This window comes from Nothobranchius furzeri, chromosome 5 (genome assembly GCF_043380555.1).
Source record: "Nothobranchius furzeri strain GRZ-AD chromosome 5, NfurGRZ-RIMD1, whole genome shotgun sequence".
Lineage (NCBI taxonomy): Eukaryota > Metazoa > Chordata > Actinopteri > Cyprinodontiformes > Nothobranchiidae > Nothobranchius > Nothobranchius furzeri.
The window spans coordinates 34,525,314-34,549,343 of NC_091745.1; the positions used below are offsets into that span (position 1 = coordinate 34,525,314).

The 24,030-nt window shown below is 43.6% G+C and overlaps 1 protein-coding gene and 1 long non-coding RNA gene across 2 annotated transcripts; one reads left to right on the forward strand and one right to left on the reverse strand.

Annotated features, from left to right (window-relative positions):
- Positions 1-274: 274 nt before the first annotated feature.
- LOC107378796 (uncharacterized) lies at positions 275-8,246 on the reverse strand. The gene is made up of 3 exons (XR_011520695.1): positions 3,590-8,246; positions 3,314-3,482; positions 275-3,241 (listed from the first exon to the last, which is right to left on the reverse strand). It is a non-coding gene; the product is annotated as an uncharacterized lncRNA (long non-coding RNA).
- Positions 7,915-10,327, forward strand: LOC139070029 (nuclear receptor coactivator 7-like). The gene is made up of 5 exons (XM_070551593.1): positions 7,915-8,061; positions 8,165-8,317; positions 8,421-8,573; positions 8,657-8,752; positions 8,964-10,327. The coding sequence occupies exons 1-5, from the start codon at positions 7,993-7,995 to the stop codon at positions 9,108-9,110; spliced, it is 618 nt and encodes a 205-aa protein (XP_070407694.1). The 5' UTR covers positions 7,915-7,992; the 3' UTR covers positions 9,111-10,327.
- The last annotated feature ends 13,703 nt before the right edge of the window (positions 10,328-24,030 follow it).

A 24,030-nucleotide genomic window follows, 5' to 3' on the forward strand; every position in this document is an offset into this window, starting at 1 on the left:
TTGGGCGATTGAAAAACAGCACACAGCCTCCACCGCTCGGCAGAGACCGGCAGAGATCGGCAGAGACCGGCAGAGACCAATATATATATATATATATATATATATATATATATATATATATATATATATATATATATATATATATATATATATATATATATATATATATATATGTATGATTTATTTTTGTTACAAAACACACAATTAACTTAGAATATGTGATTATTGTTAATTTTATTTATTTATTTTTTTAAATAAAAATTAAAAACACAAGGGAAACTGGGAGGGCGGCGCCCTATCGCCCTCTACTGGCCAGCCGCCACTGCAAACAACTCTCTAGTTTATAATCAAACAAGAAATTATTTTACAACCCAGACTTCACAAACTCTCTCAGATACAAAGAACGGTTTTGCTACAACATGTAGCTTCCATTACAACATTCCACACATCACATAAATCCACTTTATAAACGTATAAACTTACTGTGTATGACTTGTCTTCACCTGTCATCCAGAATCTTCTGGCGCTGATCCGTAACTAACAACAGCCATGAATGTCACAGAATGAGTGAGGGAGGGATTGTTTGTTTAGAAAAAAGCACGATAGAAACCACATTTTACCACAGGATGTCATTCTTGCATCCTTATTACATATTGCACATTTAAGAGTTAAACTGCCTACAGACATGTTTTACAAATACACAAGACAAACAATTAAAATGTCCTTAATATGATTAACTATATTAACATTGTAATTTATAAGTGAGTTTAACAGAAGCTCAAAATACGCTTTTTTTATTCTCAGTCATCAAGAGGACTGCGACAGAAGTTTAAACACAATTCAGACCTCGCTAATCTGCAAAATTCTAAAATTGGAATTAGGCTTTGAAACGTTATTTTAAAAGGTGAATTTACTCACTTTGCAACATTTTGGAGTAATCACGAGGTTTTGGTCGTTGAGAATGAAGAGATCTCAGGAGAAACTTCCACCCTCCCTAACCCACAAAGACTCACCGCTGTGTAGATAATCTAGATAAATCTGTCCTTTATGACTTTGGGAATTATTTACTGATGCCTCAGCACAACTTATATTTGATTAAAGAAGCTAACCACTAAAACGTCCTGATGTTTACTTCAAAGCACTGATTAAACAAAAGAGCTTTCAGACTCTGGTTCCAATGTTACCATGGCAGCAGCAGTAACTATGGTTTCAGAGCAGCTGAGAACATCCTTCTGTCCTACTGGACTACCAGACCTGAAAAAGCACACACATCTGGACTGGTTCATGTTCCAGGATTAGATTCTGTTCTAAAGATGAACGGAATCAGAAGAACTAATGAATCGGATGTCATCCGTCCAAACACCACACCGTACCATTTTATTTGTATAGCACAATTTTATACACAACATGAGAGCTGACCAAAGTGCTTCACAGGCAAATACAGCAACTTAAAATCACTAAAATAGCGATTAAAAAAAGTGCACAAATAGGATCCCAATTCAAAACACATTAATAGATTAAAACACTAAAAGCACAGTTTAGACAATAAAACAGAGAAACGACCCCACGAGTCAGAAATTAAAAGCTAATCCATAAAAGTGGGTGTTCATGTGAGACTGCCAAAGAGGGAGCCTGCCTTACAGTGATGGGCAATGCATTCTACAGCTGGGGGGCAGCATGGCCAAATGCTCGCTCACACCTCGATTTATAGCACATCTGTGGAATACAGAGCAGGAGGTGATCAGCTGGCCTCAGCCAGCGCGTGGGAACATAAGCAGTTCTGACAGGTATGCTGGTGCTTCACCATGTAGTGCTTTAAAAACAAAAGTCAGCAGCTTGAACGGTACACAGAATGTGACAGGGAGCCAATGAAGGCGTGCAAGGACCGGCGTGATGTGGTTACGTCTGTTTGTAGTCGTTAGGAACCTTGCAGCTGCATTCTGGACAACCTGTAGCTGGTTTAAGACCGAGTTGGGAAAGCCAGGGAGGAGCGCGTTTGCAATGTCTAATCGGGAGGTGATAAATGCATGAATAACTGATTCCAAATGCATCCGCTTCAGAATTGGTTTCAGATGAGATAGACAACGAAACTGGTAAAAACACGACCTCACTACAGAATTTACCTGAGAAACCATTGAGAGTTCAGCATCTAATTTTACCCCAAGACACACCGCTTGTGTGTAGAGGTCAAAGGATCAGTAGCAGACTGTGAGCAAGGGGGCCCTCTGCAATCAAAAATGATGGACTCAGTTTTTAGTTGATTTAAGCTAGCCGGTCCTGTATATCTTCCTTGCATGCCGACAGACCAGAGTCCGTCGGCATCCATGGAAGGCTGAAGGCTTCCATGCATGCCTTCAGCCTGTCACTCATTCTGTGACATTCAAGGCCAGACCTAATGTCTAGAATTCTGTTTATAAAAATTTCTGTAACTCTGTATAGAAAGCTACAGTACAAATTATGCCATCAGTTCCAGACAATGACAAGAATTGACTGTACTATATAGTTTAGACTGGTCGGTGCTGTGCAATGATGTTAGAAAAATAGTTATTTGGTGCAGATCTAACAGCTTTCTGACAACAGGAAAGGGCATCAACCAGGAGCTGCTGAGAGCATGGGAGTCTGTCTTTCTTCCACCTTCGCTCCAACACTCTGCACCGTTACATGGAGCTCCGGGTCTAATCATTTAGCCAAGGGTCTGAAATAATCCAATTCCTCCTAGGTCTGAGAGGGGCAACGGCATCCAGGGCGGCAGAGCAGGTTGTACTGAACAGATGCAGAAGGCCATCTACATCCATGCAAGAGGCTGAGGGGGGTGGGATGAGAGACTCAATATCCAGAGTCAACAGGAAGTCAGAGGTTATACTAGTATACGCCTAGAGTAACGAGCAACCTGCCTCTGAGCTGGAGGTAGGAGACGTGTGATGTCAAATATATTTGCTGCATGATCAGAAAACCCCACAGAGTCAACAGTCAGGTCACCAAGAGACTCTTTAGTCACAAGAGAGCATGAAGAAACTGATTAAACCTACTCAGAGATAAGACTTTACATAACATGAAGATACATCAATTTTATAAAATGTTCATTTAAAACATGACTGTCATGTTCTGAGAAAGGAGTTTAACCCAAGACATGCAGAATCAACACGACAAAGGTAAGTTGAAAGAAAACATTTATTATGCAAAACGGGAACTAAAGGTGCACCGGGACGTCCGGTGAGAGCGTAGCGGGTCAGGAGGGAGTCTGAGGAGAAGAGAGGCAGGTGAGTGCTGGGAGGTGACACAGCTTGGTGGGTTTGGATAGTTCAGGACTTACAGGAGGCGAGACCTTGTGAGCGTGGGAAAGGCAGCGAGCCGAGGTTCAGAGTCCAACTAGAGGGGTGGGAGAGCGGAGAGAGAGAACGGGTTGGTCAGTAGAAGAGGAAGAGACGGGGTCCAGAGGGATCCAGAGGTTTATGGTAGCTTTGGAGCGTTGTTGAAGGTGCCTGAAGTGACGAGAGGGAACCGTCAAAAATTTGGCGAGATATCGAGACAAATAATCACAGACAAAACAAGTGTAATCCTAGAGACGAGTACTAGTGACTGGAACTACCCAAACAGTAACAATCATCCAGCGAGGTGTGGTGTCCTCATCCTCCTTTTAGACCTGACCCCATCAGTGATGATTAGATCCAGCTGGTGCCTCTTCGTCTCTCCCACCTAAAAGAAGGCTGAAAGATTGTCTATGGACAGGTGGTTCACCTCGGCTCATGACACTAACTGCAGTAAACTGATTTTCTCCAACAGTGACAATCTCGGTTGTTTTTCTCAAAAACATATTATAGAACAGCCATTATATGGGATAAACTTCAACTTAAATTAACATTTGCAAATGTTTATATCTTCAAAGTGGTGGTGCATAATACCATTTTAAAATGCCTGAAAAAACGTAATTTTTTACTAGTAATAAAGCATTATTGTTAGAAGTTTTCCTTCGTGGATCTCCAATAGTCAACCAGTGAGAGCAATCATCCGGGGGTCCATAGTTAAAAGTGCATAAAGTATTACAAAAATGTATGAATTACAAAAGAAGAGAAATAACCGTAAAAATAAATCTATCCATCCTTCCTTCCTCCACTCACCCAGAGTCGGGTCATGGGGGCAGCAGCCTAAGCATGAAGGCCCAGAATTCCCTCTCCCCAGCTAGTTGGACCAGCTCCTCCGGGGGAATCCCAAGGCGTTCCCTGACCAGCCGAGAGACATAGTCTCTCCAGCGTGTCCTGTGTCTCCCTTTAGGTCTCCTCCCAGTTGGACGTGCCAAGAAAACCTCACCAGGGAGAAGTCCAGGAGGCATCCTGACTAGATGCCCGAGCCACTTCCACTGGCTCCTCTAGACGTGGAGGAGCAGCCGGTCTACGCTGAGCCCCTCCCGGATGACCGAGCTTCTCACCCTATCTCTTAGGGAGAGCCCAGCCACCCTGCAGAGGAAACAAATTTTGGCCGCTTGTGTCCGTGATCTTGTTCTTTTGGTCACTACTAGCATAGGCGTCATTTTAACCGGGGACGCCGGGGACATGTCCCCGGCAAAATTTGTAATTGGCAGCTGTGTCCCCCCCCCACTTTCAAAAAAGCCTGCTGATGAGGATTTTTGTTTTACCAGCTCAGATCTTATACCAGGGGTCGGCAACCTGTTCCCATCAAAGAGCCATTATTACCCGTTTCCCACAGTAAAGAAAACACCGCAGCAGCCGCGGCATTGTGGGTGGGGCCTACCCTCAGACAGCAGAGAGCTGCTCACAACAGGTGACAGCAGCCGGTACCATGGGCGTCACACCCGTGGGGGATGCAACACCCACACTTTTCCAGCTGTTTTGCTCACCTCCACTCCAGTCTGGTTTCTTCAGGTCGCACTCACTCTGTTTGCCTCATCTCCTTCTTCACCTCCCCTATTCTGACAGCCGATGTCGGGTTCAAGGAGAGCAGGAGATGGAGGGATGGAAGAGGTTGACTGAATTCATAATTTTACATCTTGACATTAGCTGTACAAAGTCTGAGTTTGATCAAGTGAAGAACACCAATCTGCAGAGGTTTATAACAGGCGTGGCGTCAGGTTTTCATTTTTGGATGGGCCACGGTAATTTTGGATGGACCTTAATAAGCAGTGACAAGTGAAGCAGGCAGGTCGCGCTAGAAAATTTAGTTTAAAAAGACGTCATAAATGTGTTCCCCCGTCATTTTTATTTATAAAATATGAAGTAAAAACTCACAATTTAATTTTCATTCATTTGTCATTAATATGTAGTCTACAACCGTGCGTTAAGTGGACCATCTTCCAGTAAAAGCAAAGCATCCGGTCCACCTCTCCAAATGCGTAAAATGTGCATCACAGCCACTAGGCGCACCGCGCGTCAGCTGATCAGCCCAGACAAGAGCAGAGCAACTAGAGAAAGAATAGAGGATAATTGTCTGGATGTGGATGGAGATTACATTTTACAGCAGTCTGATCATCATTTAAATACGTAAACCATCACCTGTCTTCTAGTCCATGCTATCAGCATTATTTTAATTGGTGTGTGTGTGTGTGTGTGTTTTCCACTTCAAACACTGGTCTAACCAACCAGACCAGCGTGTCCAGTAACACATTAATGTTACAATTAAACAGTTTCACTTCATGTAGGCTAGGAACATTTCACCTGCCGTAGCCCGACCGCTTCTGCTCCACATGAACTTTGTGCGTGACCAAGTGTCTCTACAGGTGCTTTATGAGCTGAAGAGGCGACTGGATGCATCATGCGTCTCCATATTGGAGACGGGAACAAGCGCTATTCAGCCAAACTTTCATAATTTCATAAAAATAACATTTTCCAAGTGACAGATCCCTCAGAGAGACCGGGTTTCCAGACCGCTTCAGTGGGAGGAAATCAACCAACATCCTTGAGTTTATCCGTCAAAATAAACAGTCAAATGGAAATATCTGTAACCTGTCATTTAACTCTTTTGCCTTCTTGTGAAGATTGTTGCAAAGAGAAACAACTAAACTTGATTAACCCCAGAGCCACGCGCACTGCGCTGCACTGACTGTAAATGAGGGGGAAACGATTTAATCGGATCCTTTACTTTTCAACATGGTTTAATGTAAAGTTTCATTCAGTACAAACTTTAGTTACACCAATCTAACGAGACAGAGCCTGGATTTGTATTCTGAACAGTTTAAACATGTTTAAAACGGAGACATGCGTGACACGTCTAAAATTCGCACCTGCTCCGCTATTATGGAAATTAAAATAACAAGATGAACATGAAATTATTTTAGGCACAGACAACATCCCCCACACTTTTGAAAAGCTTGCAACGCGCCTGATCGCTCATGTACGTCAAAGTTATCTTTCATAAAAAGATAATCAATAAAACGATTAAATAAAGTGGATCCAGAAGCTGTAGCCCATCTCTGCCTTCAATATTCACACTGTTGGTGGTTTTACTGAGCAGGTGCCACTTTTGTCCTACGTTTCTTTTTAAAACATGTTTAGACTGTTCAGAATACAAATCCAGGCTCTGTCACGTTTGATTGTTGTAATTAAACTTTGTAGGTGGGGAAGGTCAGAAAGCAGCTCAGAAGCGCCGATATGATTACGCACAAGCGTGACGCGTCAACCCTGTCTCACAGACCGGGTTGGACCTGTTCAGGTTTACGCAGACAATCTTTACATTTAGAATTGGCATACAGATGTAAAATTAATGCAGTAAAATATAAAGCATTTTATTTAAATATCCATTCATTATTTTACAAGCACAGAGAGCGCATCAGATGGATGGAGGAGCCGCATGCGTCTCCAGAGCTGCGGGTTGCCGACCCCTGTGCTAGCCTACTTTATTGTCCCCAGCAATTTTTAAGCCCCACTCAAGTGTATGGTTATTGTCCCCAGCAATTCTGAAAACAAACTGACGCCCTTGGTCACTACCCAAAGCTTGTGACCATAGGTGACAACGTAGATCAACCGGTAAATCAAGAGGTTTGCCTTCTGACTCAGCTCTCTCTTCACCGCTACAACGCTCGCATCACTGCAGATGCAGCACCAATCCACCTGCCAATCTCACTCTCCATCTTTCCCTCACTTATGAACAAGACCCTGAGATACTTAAACTCCTCCACTTGGAGCAGGACATCATCCCTGACCTGGAGAAGGCATTCTACCCCGTTCCTAGTCAAGACCATGCTCTCAGATTTAGAGGAGCTGATGTTTTGTTGTTTGTGTTGTGGCTGAGTGTTATGAGTGCCTGCTTCACAGCTGTAACTGGGTTTAGTGATGACATTGTTTCCAGGTTTATAGTCACAGTAGTTAAACTATCAGGTTATTTGCTTTGAGACATCCACATGTAGTCTGTTTGATCAAGAAGTGTTGAATGAAAGAAAAACAAATAACATTCAAATGAAGGGATTTAGGACAAATAGATGCACTAAACAAGACTTTCTTACTTTCTTTGTAAATTTACGGTATGAAAACCAAATAATGCTGTAAGCTTTGCTGTTTGTGCAATTACGTCAGAAAGTTTTGCAGATTTTAAATAAACTTTTACAAAAATGAGAAACGTCTTCACAATAATCAAGATAAAATACTGTTTCCTCGCTCTTGTTATGGAGCATTCCAGTAACTGGTGTTAAACGTTTTCAGTAAATGAAGTATCCTAAGGTTTTCTATATCTGGGACTTGTGTGAACCCAAAAATGCTTCTGCAGAAAACTGTGCCCTTTACAGTCACAAACATAGCAGAAGTCCTGGCATTCCTTATTGCTGTTGTGGGAAACCCATCCCTTCCCACGAATGGCTTTCCCCCTCCTCCTCTGTGACCAGTAGGAAAAGACGCACTTCCACTTAAGGGCAGAAGGAAACAGTAATGGGCGGAGACCTAACAACATGCAGCAACGTGCTCGAGTCTCAGACCAATGAACGTCTCTGAAGTATAAAGGTAGCAGACAGGTCTTAAAGAGCAGAACTAAACTCTGACATCAGGAGCCATGAGGAAAGCACAGGAGAACATAAGGGTGTTTTATTTTGCCAGCGACTGTGTGGAGCCGTATGTAGAGGTGAGAGGACTCCATGTGCTGTAATTATGATTTAAAAACAGGAAGAGGGAAGATCTTAAACAGAGTTTCTCACCAGTTTGTTGCATCTTGTGTCCTGTTCCAGGTCATAACGGTGAAGGACTCCAAGCGCCGCCTGAGTTTGTGTAGCTCAGTGGAATCTGAAGAAGAGGAGAACGAGGAATACCAGGAGGAGAATGAAGACTCCCCCGTCCTCAGTGATCAGAGTCAGCTGCTGGATGAATACCAGCTTCAAAAAGTAAGTTAAGCACATCGGTGTTTCTCTCTTCTAATCATTGATACCAGCAACAACATTCTTCATATCTAATGCAGGATTTAATCACAAAGTTGTTTCCCAACAGCTCGCTGCTCACATGCCGGCACGGACTCAAGGATATCCGTGGAATCTGGTCTACAGCACAGCCATCCATGGGAGCAGCCTGAAGACGCTTTACAGAAACATGGCTGACCTGGACAGCCCTGTGCTGCTGGTCATCAGAGACATGCACAACAAGGTTTGTGTCTCACGTCTGCAAGACCTTTGACCTAAAACCAGATGTCCACCAGAGACACAGACTAACAAGCTGGTGTCTTCCAGGTGTTTGGAGCTTTTTCCTCTGATCCCTTCAAAGTCAGTCAGTATTGTTACGGCACCGGAGAGACCTTCCTGTTCACCTTTCAGCCGGACTTCCAGGTGAGAATCAAATCATCCTTTAGATTTCTGCTTGTCAATCATTTACCTACACGTCCTCACGTTACCTTGTGAATAGACATAAACAATAACATCATCAAGCTAAAATGTCACCTAAAAACCCACAAATGTGGTGAGATGTTTATGGAAAATGAATGTTGAAAACGTAGCTCAGCGGTTGACTTGAAATCTTCATGGTTTGTGTTTTCTGTAGCATTACAGGTGGAGCGGAGAGAACTCCTACTTTGTGAGCGGCAACATGGAATCTCTGCACATCGGTGCAGGAGGGCGAGTTTTAGTCCCATTGAGTTATGGTCATACACGCACAGACCGGAAGTTAACATGGATGTCTGTGTTTTAGGGGCGGCTTTGCCCTGTGGCTGGATGCTGATCTGTACCATGGAGCCAGCTTTTCCTGTCCTACTTTTAATAATCCGCCTCTTTCCACACATCAAGACTTTATCGTACAAGATGTAGAGGTGTGGACTGTCTGGGGCTGAACCCTAAAAGGCTGAATGGATGGATGGATACATCATTGCATCAGGAACATGAATTGTCTAATCTGGAGTCCGAACACAAGAACAATAAGCATTTAAGCCGCTGCTTCATCGAGGTGTGTGGGTGCATGATGTCCTGTTATTCAGGTTCCTGCTGATCAGAACTGCTGCTGTCATATTCAGTCTGGTCATGCTCCTATTATGGAGAGCAGAGGTCACTGAAAAAAGCTAAATGAAAATGTTGCTGTCTTTGTAAGCCTATTCCACGTTTCAACGGTTTCTTTGACTCTGCTGAACGTTAAAAGATGTTCAAAAGTGGAGAGGTTATGGTACATAGCACCCCAAGGAGATCTGAGCCTTTGGTTTAGTTTCTAACAACATTTGAAAACTGCAGCAGGTTGTAAAACAAAAGCCTATCAAGTGGAATGAAGAACAGGGAAACAGATTGCTGTTCAACACCTGGCTGTGTGGGTAAGAACCAGCAGCCGCTGACTTCCTTCTCGAAGGAAATCTCAACATTTTCATTGTTTTTGTTTTAAAGATGAAAAAAAAATTTAAACTGTGTGTGTGTGTGTGTGTGTGTGTGTGTGTGTGTGTGTGTGTGTTTGCTGTGTGTGTGCACGCTCATGCATTTGTGTGTGCAAGCGTGTGTGTGCCTCCACAGCTGCCCTCCTCACTTTTAGTCTTTAAAAGCTGCCTTGAGCTTTAACGCCATGAATTCAGTCCTGTACAGTCATTTGTTATTTGTCAGAATTTACCTTCTGTATTATTTTTTTTCTGTATTTATTCTGTGGCACATTTGCTTTTCTCTATTTAATAAAAGATTTAAAGTCCTTGCGTGGACATTTTGTTGACCTCATTCACATTTAGGGGAGTTTCACCTACTTGAATCAGGAGATCCAGCCCTGACAATCTCTCCTCATGCCCCATGTTAAATTTTCTTGATCCACCAATGTTGCCAAAATGGGAAAGACCCCAGCTACAGCTATCACAGCCTGTGTACTCAGACCCCACCAGACAGCCACTGGGATCAATCAGGCAGACGCCAACAATCTTAAACCCCCTGACCTGCGAACACTCAGGCAGACCAAGGCACCACACTCCACACCAAGTGTTGGGGGGGGAGGGTAGGTGAAGATGTGTGGCATCACAAGACATCTCAGGAGAGGGGAGGAGTCCAAGACACCACCTGACATATACAGTCATACACAGACACAGTCATCCCCCCCCCCCCCCCCCCCCCCCCCCCCCATGCTCACACATACAACCTAAGACTTACAAAAATGAATGCTAGACACCCACTCATGCTCCCCATACACACCCTACTCACTCTGGTCCCGGTACTGCTGCACAAGGGGTACAACCATCACCGGTTCCCAGGGTTCAACCCTTTCTGCTGGGGTTCTGATGAGCAGGCTCCCCCGCCTTTTTCTTTTTTCTCAAATAAAACACGATTTTAATCATTAAATTTGCATTTAGAGGATTAACTGCAAATTTACTAAAGTGATTAAAGTATTAAAAAATGTAAAAACATTTCTTGATTATACATTTTGATAATCTACCTTTAAAAGGAGGAGCATGCACCATGGAGGCTGGAGGCGGTGGTGAAAGAGCCTTGGAGGAGGAGCTCTGGAGTTGGAGAGCCATGAGGAGACACTGGAGACTGAAACCCACAAAGGAGCTCAGGAGGAAATCCTTCAGGATCCCCTGCTCTTGATGAATATTACATCTGTGATAGTTTCCAGTGAGGTTTTCGTAGAGCTAAAATAAACATAAACAGATGAACATAGAGCTCATTCCACAAAAACAGCTCTTCTAATGACCTTCTGACTCGCAGTGATGCAGGGGACTGTTCTGTTCTGGTCCTGCTGGACCTGACTGCAACCTTTGACACTGCTGACTATCACCTGCTACTGGAGAGGCTGAGAAAATGGGTAGGCCTATGAGGATCTGCTCTGGAGGGACTCTCCTCTTATCTGTCTGAGCACTCCTTCTCTGTGGTCGTCTCCAAGTTTAGGTCCTCCACCACCTCTCTTACCCATGGTGTCCCACAAGGTTCTGTGCTGGGGCCTCTACTCTTCCTTCTCTATCTGCTCCCTCTTCAGCACTTCCTGAGCTCCTTCAAAGGAATCTCCTACCATCTTTATGCAGATGACATCCAACTGTACATCTCCTTTAAGCCCCATGAGATGTCTAAGCTGCAGCTGTTACACACCTGCTTAGACTCTATCAAAACCTGGAAGGTGGGAACTTTCTACAGCTGAATGAAGATAAGACTGAGATCCTCATCCGTGCCCCAGACAAGCTGGTTCCCAAAGTCAGAGACTCTCTTGGTCTGCTTGCTTCTCACACCAAACCTTCTTTCAGGAATCTTGGTGTGACCCTTTGACCCAGCTCTCACCCTGGATTCTCATGTCAGTTGTCTTGATCGCTCTTCCTTCTTCCATCTCAGGAACATTGCAAAGCTGAGTCCCATTCTGTCCCGCTCTGAACTTGAGACAGTTATCCACACCTTCATCTCCTCACGCTTAGACTATTGTAACTCTCTTTTCACGTGTCTGAGCAGAACCTCCCTGAACCGTCTACAGGTGGTTCAGAATGCCTGTGCTCGGCTTCTGACCAAGTCCTCCAAACACACCCACATCACCCCGCTTCTCCTCCAGCTTCACCGGCTGCCAGTCAACTTCAGGGTTCATTTCAAGATCCTGGTTCTGGTCTATAGGGCCTTGCATGGACAAGCACCATCATACTTTGGTGATCTTCTCAGTTCCTACACCCCCAGCAGGCCCTTGAGGTCCAGTGACCAAAGCCTACTGGTTGTGCAACGCACCAGGCTAAAGTCCAAAGGTGACAGATCATTTGCTGCTGTGGCCCCCAGACTCTGGAACTCTCTCTCCCTGAACCTGAGATCAGTGGACTCAGTGGACTAACCTGCTCAGGTTTGGTGTGACCTTTGGCTTTTGACTATGTTATATTGTTATTTCCTCATCAAAAAACTGGTTTCTGGCTTCATGCATGCATCGATCTGTTTCAGCTATTACAAATGGCTGGATGAGGCCAGTTTGCGTTAATGTCCCTCCTCCTCATCGAGGAAGTGCCTAACCTGCACACTCCTCTCCTGTATTAAATGATAAATGACCCGCACTTGTATAGCGCTTCTCAGAGTAAGGACTCCAAAGCGTGTATCATTCATCCATTCACACACACATTCACACACTGATGGTGATGAGCTACGATGTAGCCACAGCTGCCCTGGGGAGCACTGACAGAGGCAAGGCTGCCAAGCACAGGCGTCACCGGTCCCTCAAACCACCACCAGCAGGCAAGATGGGTTACGTGTCTTGCCCGAGGACACAACAGCATCAGAATTCTCTGTCCGGAGCCGGGATTGAACCCACACAACCTGTTGAGCTACTGCTGCCTACTGTAAACACAACCCTCTCTGAGTTGTGAGCAGTGAGTGGATGATTTAATCCCCACAGCCTCCAAAGTAATTATTTTATTATCTAGTCTGCAGTTTTGATAATACCTAGTTCGCTGCAAGAGGTACAGACATTGGTTCAGTCTTCATAAAGGAGTTAATCATCAGAAGTGGTTGGATTTTATCTTAGCCCACAGAAACCGAGCCAGAATGGGACTGCCATTTCACAGATGAACCTTCTCCTGTAGCAGAGTGAATCGTGTTTTTTCAGTTGCTCACTAACACAGAGTAAATAGAGCTTGTTTTCACTTTTTTCTTTCTTATCATCCTCTGCTGCCCGCAGAAAAACAGAGAAGGAAGTGACGCCACCAACATCGGTGGAAGCTCTGACGAAGACCCCAGTGAGTGCAGAAACATGTCAGAAAAACTGTAAAAACAAGCTTTATTTACTCTGTGTGTTAGTGAAGAGCTGAAAAAAACGAAATCAGATAAAGAACGCAGAATGAATGAAACAACGATGACCAGAGTAGATTTTCAGAAACGCAACGTCCAGAATTCAATTCAAATTCAAATTCAAAGATACTTTATTAATCCCAGAGGGAAATTATTGTTTCAGTACACACAATTCAGAGATCAGACATACATGGGCAAGACACATGACAAGAATTGGTGACTGTGGTCATTCGCAACCCTGAGTCGTGCTACCTTAATAGAGATAAGAGGGGTTACATGAGGACTGGTTCAGGTAGAGGGGAAAAAAGTCACTTCAGAGTTACCCTCCACCGGGAGGGCAGCTTTGCTCTGCAAAAAAACACCTCAGACAGATATGCAACAGACTTCAGACAACACAAGTGTCCACTAGGTGGGGTGGTGGGTTGGGACTATCCCCACTTGAGTTCCTGCAGCCACGATGAAGCAGCGCATGTCACCTCAGTGTGGATAGGGGGAGGAGCATTGAGGGTTGGAGGGTTGCAGTGACCCTGGAACATTTCAGCGGCCTTCCCCCAGTCCCGCCCAGGCTGGGAAAGGAGACAGAGTTGAGTTGCCATAGCGACGGCACATTCCACATATCTTCTGAGCGGGGAGTTTTCGCTGGAGCCTTGCTGGCTCAAGGGCGCCAGATTGCGATTAGAAATTGTTTTGGGGCCAGACAGAGATGATTTCCTCTCTGTCTTACAGTTTGTTGGTCCTCAACCTCTCAAAATCCCAATAATGGACATTAAACTATCCCAATCCGTGCTGATTCGTCCACTCTATCATTGATGGCATCCATTTTTTGTGCCAAAGAATGAATCTCCGCCAAAGTCCCAAGCTCACGATTCATCTCAGCAATCATTTGAGTCTGTGAATTCACAGCACGGTGCAAACCATAAGAAATGGTCATTTTTCACCTACATAAGGACCTACATGCCACCGGTCATCTACAGACATAAATTCCATTCTCTAAAGTGGATTTTATATTCTATCTTCCAACAAGCCCAGACGATTCTGCAGCTCTGAACACATGATAACATATTGTCAACAAGCTGTTCCCGTTTCAAGGCCTTAATGCTTCCCTTATCGCTTCTACAGGATTCCTCGTGCCTCTCAATAAAGTGAACATTTTCAGCTCATATGAGTTAATTAATCATGAAATGAAATGAACAATAAGGTTAAATGAAATGTTTTGATTAATCTGTGCCTAAGTTAATAAGGTTGAAATGAATTTTAATATTACAATGGAACATTTTGGTGTTATGATCAGTAATGTTTGGTTTAACAAGTGAATCATTATCTACACTCAGACACAATGTTCATAAGATAAAGTTAAAGTAATGTCACTGCACATAGATGTTTTCTTACCCACAAATAGGAGCATCCTGTATCTGAGAAGGTGTGATGTTCTGAGGTTTGCTGTTAACACCTCTTAACATGGCACGTCCCGATTGGCCAAGTAAATCATAATATGAGAATATTAAAAGAGGATTGCTTGCAGAGCATTCGGGCATTCTGTGAGATTCAGCATTCTGTTAGGTTGAGTAGAACTCCGGACTGGCCACCGGAGGAAACTCTATAACCATAGCATCTCTTGACAAGCTGTCAACAAGCTAAAAGCTGCCTGCAGTGACACAGCATAACACTTCCTTCAGCAATTCAGAAACAGCTGTTCTAGACGCAAACTAGTTCCAACCTGTGAGCCTGGTGACATCTCTGGAATGGTGAAGTCAGTGCTGCGGTTAATCTACTAAACCTCGATGCCCAGAGGTCATCCGACCTCCCTGACCTCCGGATCCGCAAAAAGGGTCTCCAAAGAAAGGGTGAGGTAGACACAGCATGATTGCGTCTGATGCTGTTTTGATAAGAACCAACTTCATAGTTTAATGCAAACCAAATTATTTTCACCCCCAGAACTCAGTTTTTCTAGATACAAGGTTCTGATAATCACACACCATTCAATCACCATACATCACATCCCATCCACTTAGATTCATCCATCACAGAAGTCTTGGTTAACTTGTCAGGTTTTAATTGTTTAGAAAATAAATTCTTGCGTTTTATAAACCTGACTGTCTGAATTGAGACGAAGCGTGTTTGATCCCTGAAAAAGCAAAGAACCCTAGAATCTTCTGAGTAAACATTCGAAGACCAAGCAGGTTAATATTCTATATTTATATAGAATATCACGTCTTATTGGTCATAAGTAAAGGTAATATATTAAGCTTAAAAGCAACTATATTAACCCCCTGCATAAATGTTACTTCTTCAAACCGGTCACTGCTCCTAACCCTAACACCACCCAAGGCCAGAGCGATGAGTAAAATGCTAACTGCTTCCTGAATCTAGCAGTTAGCAGTGATGGGCGAGCATCAGGAAAGGACAGGGACAACACAGATGAAACTCTAAATCCAGCTCAGACTGAGAGACCATCTAAAGGCTCAGGAACCCTCTGCAGGTGTTCTGGAATCATTAGATGATTAAGGTAACACAATGAGTCTAGAATATTGAACCTTTTCACAATATTCTAGTAATCTGAGGTGTTGAATGTGGGGGTTTCATCAACTGTAAGCCATAATCATCACAATTATAACAGATAAAGGCTGAAATATCTGGATTTGCATGGAATGAGTCTATCTCACCGATTAGCAGTCAGGAGGGAGGAGGAGGGCCGTTGGCATGTCTCACCACAGCAGCTTATTATTACTCTTTGTGTGGCAAGGTGGAGAAATGAGGGCCTGGGCAGGATTCGATCCCCAGACTCCCGGGTGGATCAGCGCTTTGGGCTTCCTGACAGGGTTGCGGAAGGTGCTTTATAAATAAAGCTTTGATTGATTGATTGGTTGATTGATTGATTGATTGATTGATTGATTGATGATTGATTGATTGGGTGAGAGTCACACGTGCTTACCAGTCAGCCAAAGGGACATCCCCTTGGCCAAGTAGCCAGGGCACATGATCAATTCGGATAGAGGACAGGACGCACACCCTGTCACATTTGGGACTTCATGGAATTCAAGCGTCTCTTTTCCAAGTTGAAAAATGTTTCAGATCAAATGACATCTCCAGAGACAATGCCAAAGGTAATATTTGCTCTGAAGGGTTCATAATAGCCCTTTTAAATTTTTCAATGTGGAGGTGAAGTGGGTTATAAAAAACCCTTCTTTCTCTTTAGGATCGTGGTCCTCCAGCTAGGATAGGAAACTGCCATAGCTGCAGGCTTGAGGGCTGCCACGAAGACTGAAGCTATTGGCCACCACACAGTGATGAAAATTATCGGAGGGTGTACCCAAAATCGAGAGGCTGAGCTGGACTGGAAACCAAATGCTTGGACCATGGATGGAAACACTGGGGCCAGACTCCCCAGGCATAAAAGGAGGCATCTGTGGGATCTCTTGAGGAAGGCAAAGCTCATCATGGCCTCACCTTGCCCTGCTCCCATCTATTTGAATAAAAATGCATAAATTCTTCAATTGTGACTATTAAAATGTGACACACATGGCCAATCAAGATGACATACTGATTTTATATTATCACTGTTACTGTTGTATGTGTCACAGTGACAGTGGAGGCCTGCATCAGCATCACTGGTGCAAATCGGTGTCCACAGGCACTGCTTCTGGAACATGGTCCAATGTCTCCCCCTCCTGCCGAGCAACATTCACGAAGCATCACACCAAGCCGTGACACACAAAACAACTTTTAACTGAACACGAACCTTTAATCTCACAGCACACCCTTATATTTAATGAAAATCAAAACATAGAGTTTGAGTTGTTGTTCAATTCTGAAAACCAGTCAGATGACTTAAAAAATAAGTAACAAACATCAGTACATAAAAAAGAGATGGCACAGATTAATGGGGTTTCCACACGAACATGGTGGTGCACTGCTCTTTTAGCAGCAAATCAGAGCCCCAGGTGAAGCATGGCGGTAGTATGTTTATGATGTGGGAATTTGATGCAGGACCGACCCTGAGGGATTCATGTCCTCCCAGTGTCTTCATCTGGACATGGTCAGTGTAGGACATGATGAGATCATGGATGTTTGGGGCAGGGTTATAACAGGAACTTTCTTTCATGGTGAAGAGGGATTGTTTTTGACCACAGTAGCATTAATCCATAGTAAAGAGGGCCTGCATTTTATAAAAGCAGACACTGCACATGTTAAAAATCATCTTTACGTCATAGAGAGTCTATCATCTGAAAATAAGTCACCCGAAGCCTGTGCGTTGGAGATAAAAAGGCCGTGGGGTAACTCTAAATACAAGACCCAGATCCAGAACAAACCAGATTTTTAGATTTGGAAAGAACTTGTTTTTGTTTAGAAACACTCACTCAAGCACCACCATCCTGGTGTTCATCGACCCACCGGGACAGCCACACTACCTTACCTGATGTTTGTGTAAACCGCACACAGAGCTGCTGAATCGGCTAAAAGTTTAACTCTTATCATTGAGGCACGTGTGCTGTTTACTTCTGCGTCCACAAGCCACGGCTCTAATTTGTGTTCACACTTTTAAAAAGCTGTGTGTGGGACGTGAACATCCATCATTCACTTTGTATGTTTTAGTGATGCCTCCTCATGGATTTAGGGACAACTGAGAATAAAATCCAGCACAGTTTAACTTACGGCTGATGCAGGAAGCTGTTTTTCTTCTCGTTGTCTTGTTTGACTTATTATCTTTTAACCATGTTTTAATGTTGTTGTCTCTGTCTACGCGGTGTGTGTGTGTGTGTGTGTGTGTGTGTGTCTGTGTGTGTGTGTGTGTGTGTGTGTGTGTGTGTGTGTGTGTGTGTGTGTGTGTGTGTGTGTGTGTGTGTGTGTGTGTGTGTGTGTGTGTGATGGGATCAACAACATCACAAATTGATGTTTAGGAATATCAAGGCTGATTGTTGACCTCTGACTGTCCTCATTCTATCTGCAGGGCTGATGCAGGAAGATAAAAGTGAGCTCATGAGGGTGGAGCTCAGTATATCTGAGCTGGTTTTGAAGTGAGTTGTCTAGTTGCAGTATCCAGCAGCCATTTCATTGAACCTTCAGGGATCAGGAAGAAGCTGCTTTGGCCATACCATGTCTCAGAGCACAGGTCTGAAACATCCCAAACATTAAGACTAAATATGTACATGCCTGACTGTATTGCTTTCACTGCATCAACTATGCAATGGTTGGCTTTAGTCCATGATGAAGCACTTATACTCTATGGTTAGAAGACGGTTGCCTCACATTCTGTGAAGAAGAGCATGCTGCAACATAGATTTTTGTTCACCTTTGTTTACATAATTATCTGGAAGGATTTCATACAGCAGAGTCCACCAGAGCCATGGTTCCCATATAAGGATAACATCTGGCTCAATGTTCAGGGCAAAGATGCTTTCACCAGCAGCACAAGTCTGGTTGATAAGAACATCATCCACAACCTAAAGGACTAGTATGACTGGACATGACTGGCCTGTGGTGAGTGACGAAAACCTCTGTCAGTGTGAAAGCAGTGTTGTAGAGGAATTCACCTCCAATTATTGCATCAAGTCTCATTCTGGAGAACTCTCTTGGACTTTAACCCTGACCCAAGACAACCCTCTCCAGCATGTTTCAGCTGTGTCCCTGCTCCAACACACGTGATTCAATGGCTGAATTACCAGTTCAGCACGTCAGCTCCACACCTGTTCAATAGAGACAACTACATACCTGTACACTTAAGGCTTCTTTATAAGCTCCGTTCAACCAAACATAAGTGTCTGGGTCCAGAATCAGAAGAATAGGTGTGCTGAAGCTCCATCACACCTGGTTTTATTCAGCAAGGAGTTAAAACACCAACTAAATAGCCCTACACTAAAAGTTCCCTCTACTTTAGCAAACCATTGGTGGTGTGATGAAGTTGTAGTTGAGGCACGGGTAGAAATGGGGAATTGTGGCATCAGCAAGTCATCTCCATGTTCTGCTCAGCAACTGAACCAGGTTGACTGAAATCACCCGGTTTAGTTGCTGAGCAGAAGAAAAACATGGCATGGAGATGACTTGTTATTGCCACAATTCCCCATCTCTGGTTACAGAGTACACAGTTAGGTGTGTCAAGTTAATCTGTTAATCAGGGTAAAATCATTCTAGCCAAATTTCATACACTTTAACCGTGTTGGTCTAATTCTTTACGTTTACTGCATGTTTATGCATGCGGGCTATAGTAGGAAGGGCAAGTGAGGTGAGTTGCAGAAGCGAGACATGAAGATAGATTATGTGAGTGTTGTGCATCCTATAAATGAGAAAGGTTCCGTTTTAAAACATACCATACCATTCCAAGTTTATTTGTATAGCACATTTAAGCACGGCTTGAGAGCCGACCAAAGTGCTGATCAAAAATCAAATCAAATCAAATCAACTTTATTTATAAAGCACTTTCACATGCCCAAAACAGACAAACTAAGTGCTGTACACCAATAACAAGCATGATGTACACCAATAACAAGCACAACAATAAAACAGACATATAACCATTTAAAATACAATAAGAAATCCCGAGTACAAGTTCGCAATCCATATCAGTCCTCTTTCCAGAATCAGATCCAGACACATTCAAAGTGATGCTGCCCACACAATTCCAATGTCAATGTCCAAACGCCAACGAGAACAGATGTGTTTTTAGTCGGCTTTTAAATGTCTCCAGTGATTTGGCCTGCTTTACATCGGCTGGTAGCTCATTCCAAAGACTTGGTCCGAGCACTGAAAAGGCACATCTCCCACGAGACTTCAGGCTGTACCTGGGCACAGTTAATAGTCTCTGGTCAGCTGACCCAAGGGAACGCACCGGGACATGTCGGTGGATGATGTCAGAAAGGTATTTAGGTGCCCCTGAGTTTAACGCCTTAAACACAAACAGGATTACCTTAAACCTGATGCGATAGGAGACAGGGAGCCAATAGGACTGGTTTAACATGTTCAGACCTCCTGGTAGATGTTAACAACCGAGAAGCCGAGTTCTGAACCGCCTGGAGGCGTGCTATTGGAGCTTGCCGAAGCCCTGCATATAGCGAGTTGCAATAATCCAGCCTGCAGGTAACAAAGGCATGGATCACAGTTTCCAAATGACTATGTGACAGAAATGGCTTAATTTTCGCTATACGGCGTAGAAGAAAGAAGCAAGATCTCACGATTCCGTTCACTTGAGCCTCAAATCTGAGCTCTGCATCCAACTTTACCCCTAGGTTAGTGGCCAGCGTCTTCTGATGCGGTGCCAGTGTGGAAAAATCAAGCCCTTGGGTACCTTTGGTGGAGTAAACAGAATTACTTCAGTCTTGTTTTTGTTGAAACACAAGTAGTTCTGAGCCAACCATAGCTTGATGTCCTCTAGGCAGTCCAACAAAGGTTGAATGGTGCATAAACCACCACGCCTAATTGGAAAAATTACCTGGCAATTGTCAGCATATAGATGGAATGACACGTCATGCTTGCGGAATAGGTCACCCAGGGGTAGGAGATATAGGGAGAAAAATAGTGGGGCCAAAATCGATCCCTGGCAGCTCAGCCAGGTCAGAGGAACAGTCCCCCAACCTCACACAAAAACTCCTCCCTGTCAAGTATGATCTTTTCCACTTAAGTGCCTGGCCCGTAATGCCCACAAACCGCTCCAGCCGGTTTATTAGGATGCTATGATCAATGGTATCAAAGGCTGATGTCAAGTCCAAGAACACCAGAACCACAGCATCACCGGAATCATTAGCCAATAAAATGTCGTCAAGGACCTTCAGCAATGCAGATTCAGTGCTATGAAAGGGTTTGAACCCAAACTGAAATACTTCTCCAATTCCCCATTCTTGTAGAGAAGACATCAGTTGGATAAACACAGCCCTCTCTATGATTTTTGAGATGAAAGGGAGTGTAGATACAGGTCTGAAATTAGACAAGATTGTTGGGTCCAATCCTGATTTCTTAAGCAGGGGTTGTACCACCACCTGCTTTATAGGGACATCTCCAGATAGCAAGCTGCTATTTACAATTTGCAGTACATGGTCACCCACTACAGGAAAAACTTCTGTCAGTAGCCTTGCCAGGAGAACATCAGGTACCGCCCCTGTTGGTTTAAGTCAAATGACCAGATCCTCAAGCTCTGAAAGAGTTAATGGTTGAAAACCCTCCAGTGCCCTTGGGACACAGAGATCTGCAGAGGGGGCATGCTTAAGTGGTGGAATTCAATTCAATTCAATTCAAAAATACTTTATTAATCCCAGAGGGAAATTGATTGCTGTATTAGCTCAGAATGATAATAATAATGAAGTCATCAAAGAGTTGTTGTATATTACAGTGGCTGTTGGCAGGCAGGATCTCCAGTAGCGGTCAGTATTGCAGCAAAACTGAAGAAGCCTCTGACTGAAGACACTCTTCCGTTGTCGGACAGTCTTGTGAAGAGAATGCTCAGGGTTGTCCATAATTTTCTTGATTCTCTGGAGAATCCTTCTTTGCATTATCTCCTCCAGTGGTTCCACAGTCGTCCCCAGAACAGAACCCTTTTTTATTAGGCTGTTGAGCCTTTTCAGGTCCCTGCTTCTGATGCTACTACCCCAACAGACGATGGCTGAAGAGATTACACTGTCAACAACAGACGTGTAGAAGATCTGCAGCATCTTGCTACAGACATTGAAGGACCTAAGCGTCCTCAAGAAGTGCAGTCTGCTGTGTTCCTTCTTGTAAATGGCTTCGCTGTTCTTTCTCCAGTCCAGTCTGTTGTCCAGGTGAACTCCAAGGTGTTTGTATTCCTCAACCACCTCCACTTCTTCTCCCATGATGGAAACAGTGTTTGACTCCACCCTGTTTCTTCTGAAGTCTAAAATCATCTCCTTTGTTTTGTTCATGTTCAAGGTCAGTGAAGTGGAGGTGGAGATACCATATAGTACTGAATTAGAGTAGTCGAGACGGGAGGTAATGAAGGCATGGACAACTGAATGGAGACAACGCCTTTTTAAAATGGGCTTAACTTTAGAGAGACGCCTATAGTGGTAAAAACAGGCCTTAGCTACCTGGTTGACATGAATGTCCATTTTTAGGTTAGCATCCATCACGACCCCCAAATTTGAGACACAGGTTTTAAACCCACTTGAAATAAAAGGAAGGGTCTGTTGAGGGCTTGGAGAAGTCTTAGGGCTGAAAATGAAAGCCTCTGTCTTGGCATCATTCAGCAAAAGAAAGTTTTCAGACAGCCAGCTCTTCACATCATTGATGCATTCAACGAGGGGCTGTAAGGACTCACTAGGCTTCACAGAGGCACATAATTGGCAATCGTCTGCATATAAATGGTAGTCAACGTAGTGTTTATTTTTTAAAATGTCACCCGGGGCAAAATATATAAATTAAATAAAAGGGGTCCAAGAATAGAGCCCTGACGTACACCACAAGTCAAAGCTGCAGTTTTAAAACATCACAGTAGAATCCAGCAGAAATGTGGTGATGTGCCTTTTTTTGCAGGTGCGCTGGTATTGCACGGTTGGCAGCAGTGCGCTCTCACCTATAAAACTTTAATTTTCCTATGGTTTGATTAACACTGGATGCATTTTGGTGCATGCCATGGAACGTATGAGCGTTGTGTGATATATCTCTTAAAGGGATGAGGGACTCTCTGGTGAAGACATGAACATTTGATCAGATAGATGGCTCCGGTCAAACAAGCCACTCTTCAACACTTATCCAGGTGTTATGATGTAGCTCTGACCTTCACCAAGGAAGTTTCACAATCATTCACACCTTGAGATGAGACTGAAACTCTTCACTAGTTGGTTTATTTGGAAAACAACTCACAAGTGACAATGGTTTGAATTAATCACATGATGGATGGGTGTTACAGCGAATCATGTGACTACAAATGACCCTTTCATCATGAACACATTAACCCTTTTACAGCTGGAGTGCCCAACCCCTTTTTAGACCTAAAGACTATTTGGATTAAGGAGGAAACAACTTCAAGAAGAAAATAAGTTGATTTGTTTTTTTACTTTGCAGGTAAACAGTTAAGGTTACCTGTGCGTCGCAGGTAAGTCACTGGCTGCCCTTAACTACTCCATAAAATTCTGCCTTGAACCGTCTTCTCTTTGACATCACAAGTCTGAGTGCTGAAACCTTAGCTCTAAAACAGTTGACCGGTATAAAATGTTTTCCTATTATTATTTACAGAAAGTTTCTAAAACTATTAATTTGATTTAAAATTCCATTGAGAAAGGAACCATCGAAAGAAGACTTGCTGTATGTTTAGATGATTTGGATGCATTCAGAAGTTTGGTCAGATCACTGATACTGACGCTTGGCTAAACTTTTACCACAGTTTTCTCTTCTGAGTTAAACTGTCAGGGCTTAAGCTGATCGTATTAAAATTAAGTTAAGATGTGGCAAATAATAAAAGTCCTTTCAATGTGTCCTCTGTTAAACACACACAGGTATTTAGATGCGGTTATTGGTTATCGTGTGAAAAATTAGCATTTTATGTATAGAAACAGAAAACATATCAATGAGCTGGATCCACAAAATGGAACAAATCAGTAAAGTTTGGATGCACATAACTAGTTCATGTATGGATTAATAGGATATTCACCGCGTACCTTCTCACATGACAACTGTTTCACTCAACACAATGTAGGTCGCAGGTCACTAGTTACTCATTTAACACAGACCCTTTGACGTGTGATGTCACATGCTCAAGGTCCTGCTAGCAGCTTCTGGCTGGGGGGGGGGGGGGGGGGGCAAGAAGACGATGCAACACCAATGCCCACCTTTGGTGTTATCTGTCAGCTGTCAATAAATTGAGCTAAATTGCAGCAAAATGAAATTAATCATCATAGTAAACACATAGAGCTGTAGGCTGCATGAGTAGACAAAAGAAGGTCAGTAATGTAAAATACGCCAGAGGCAGT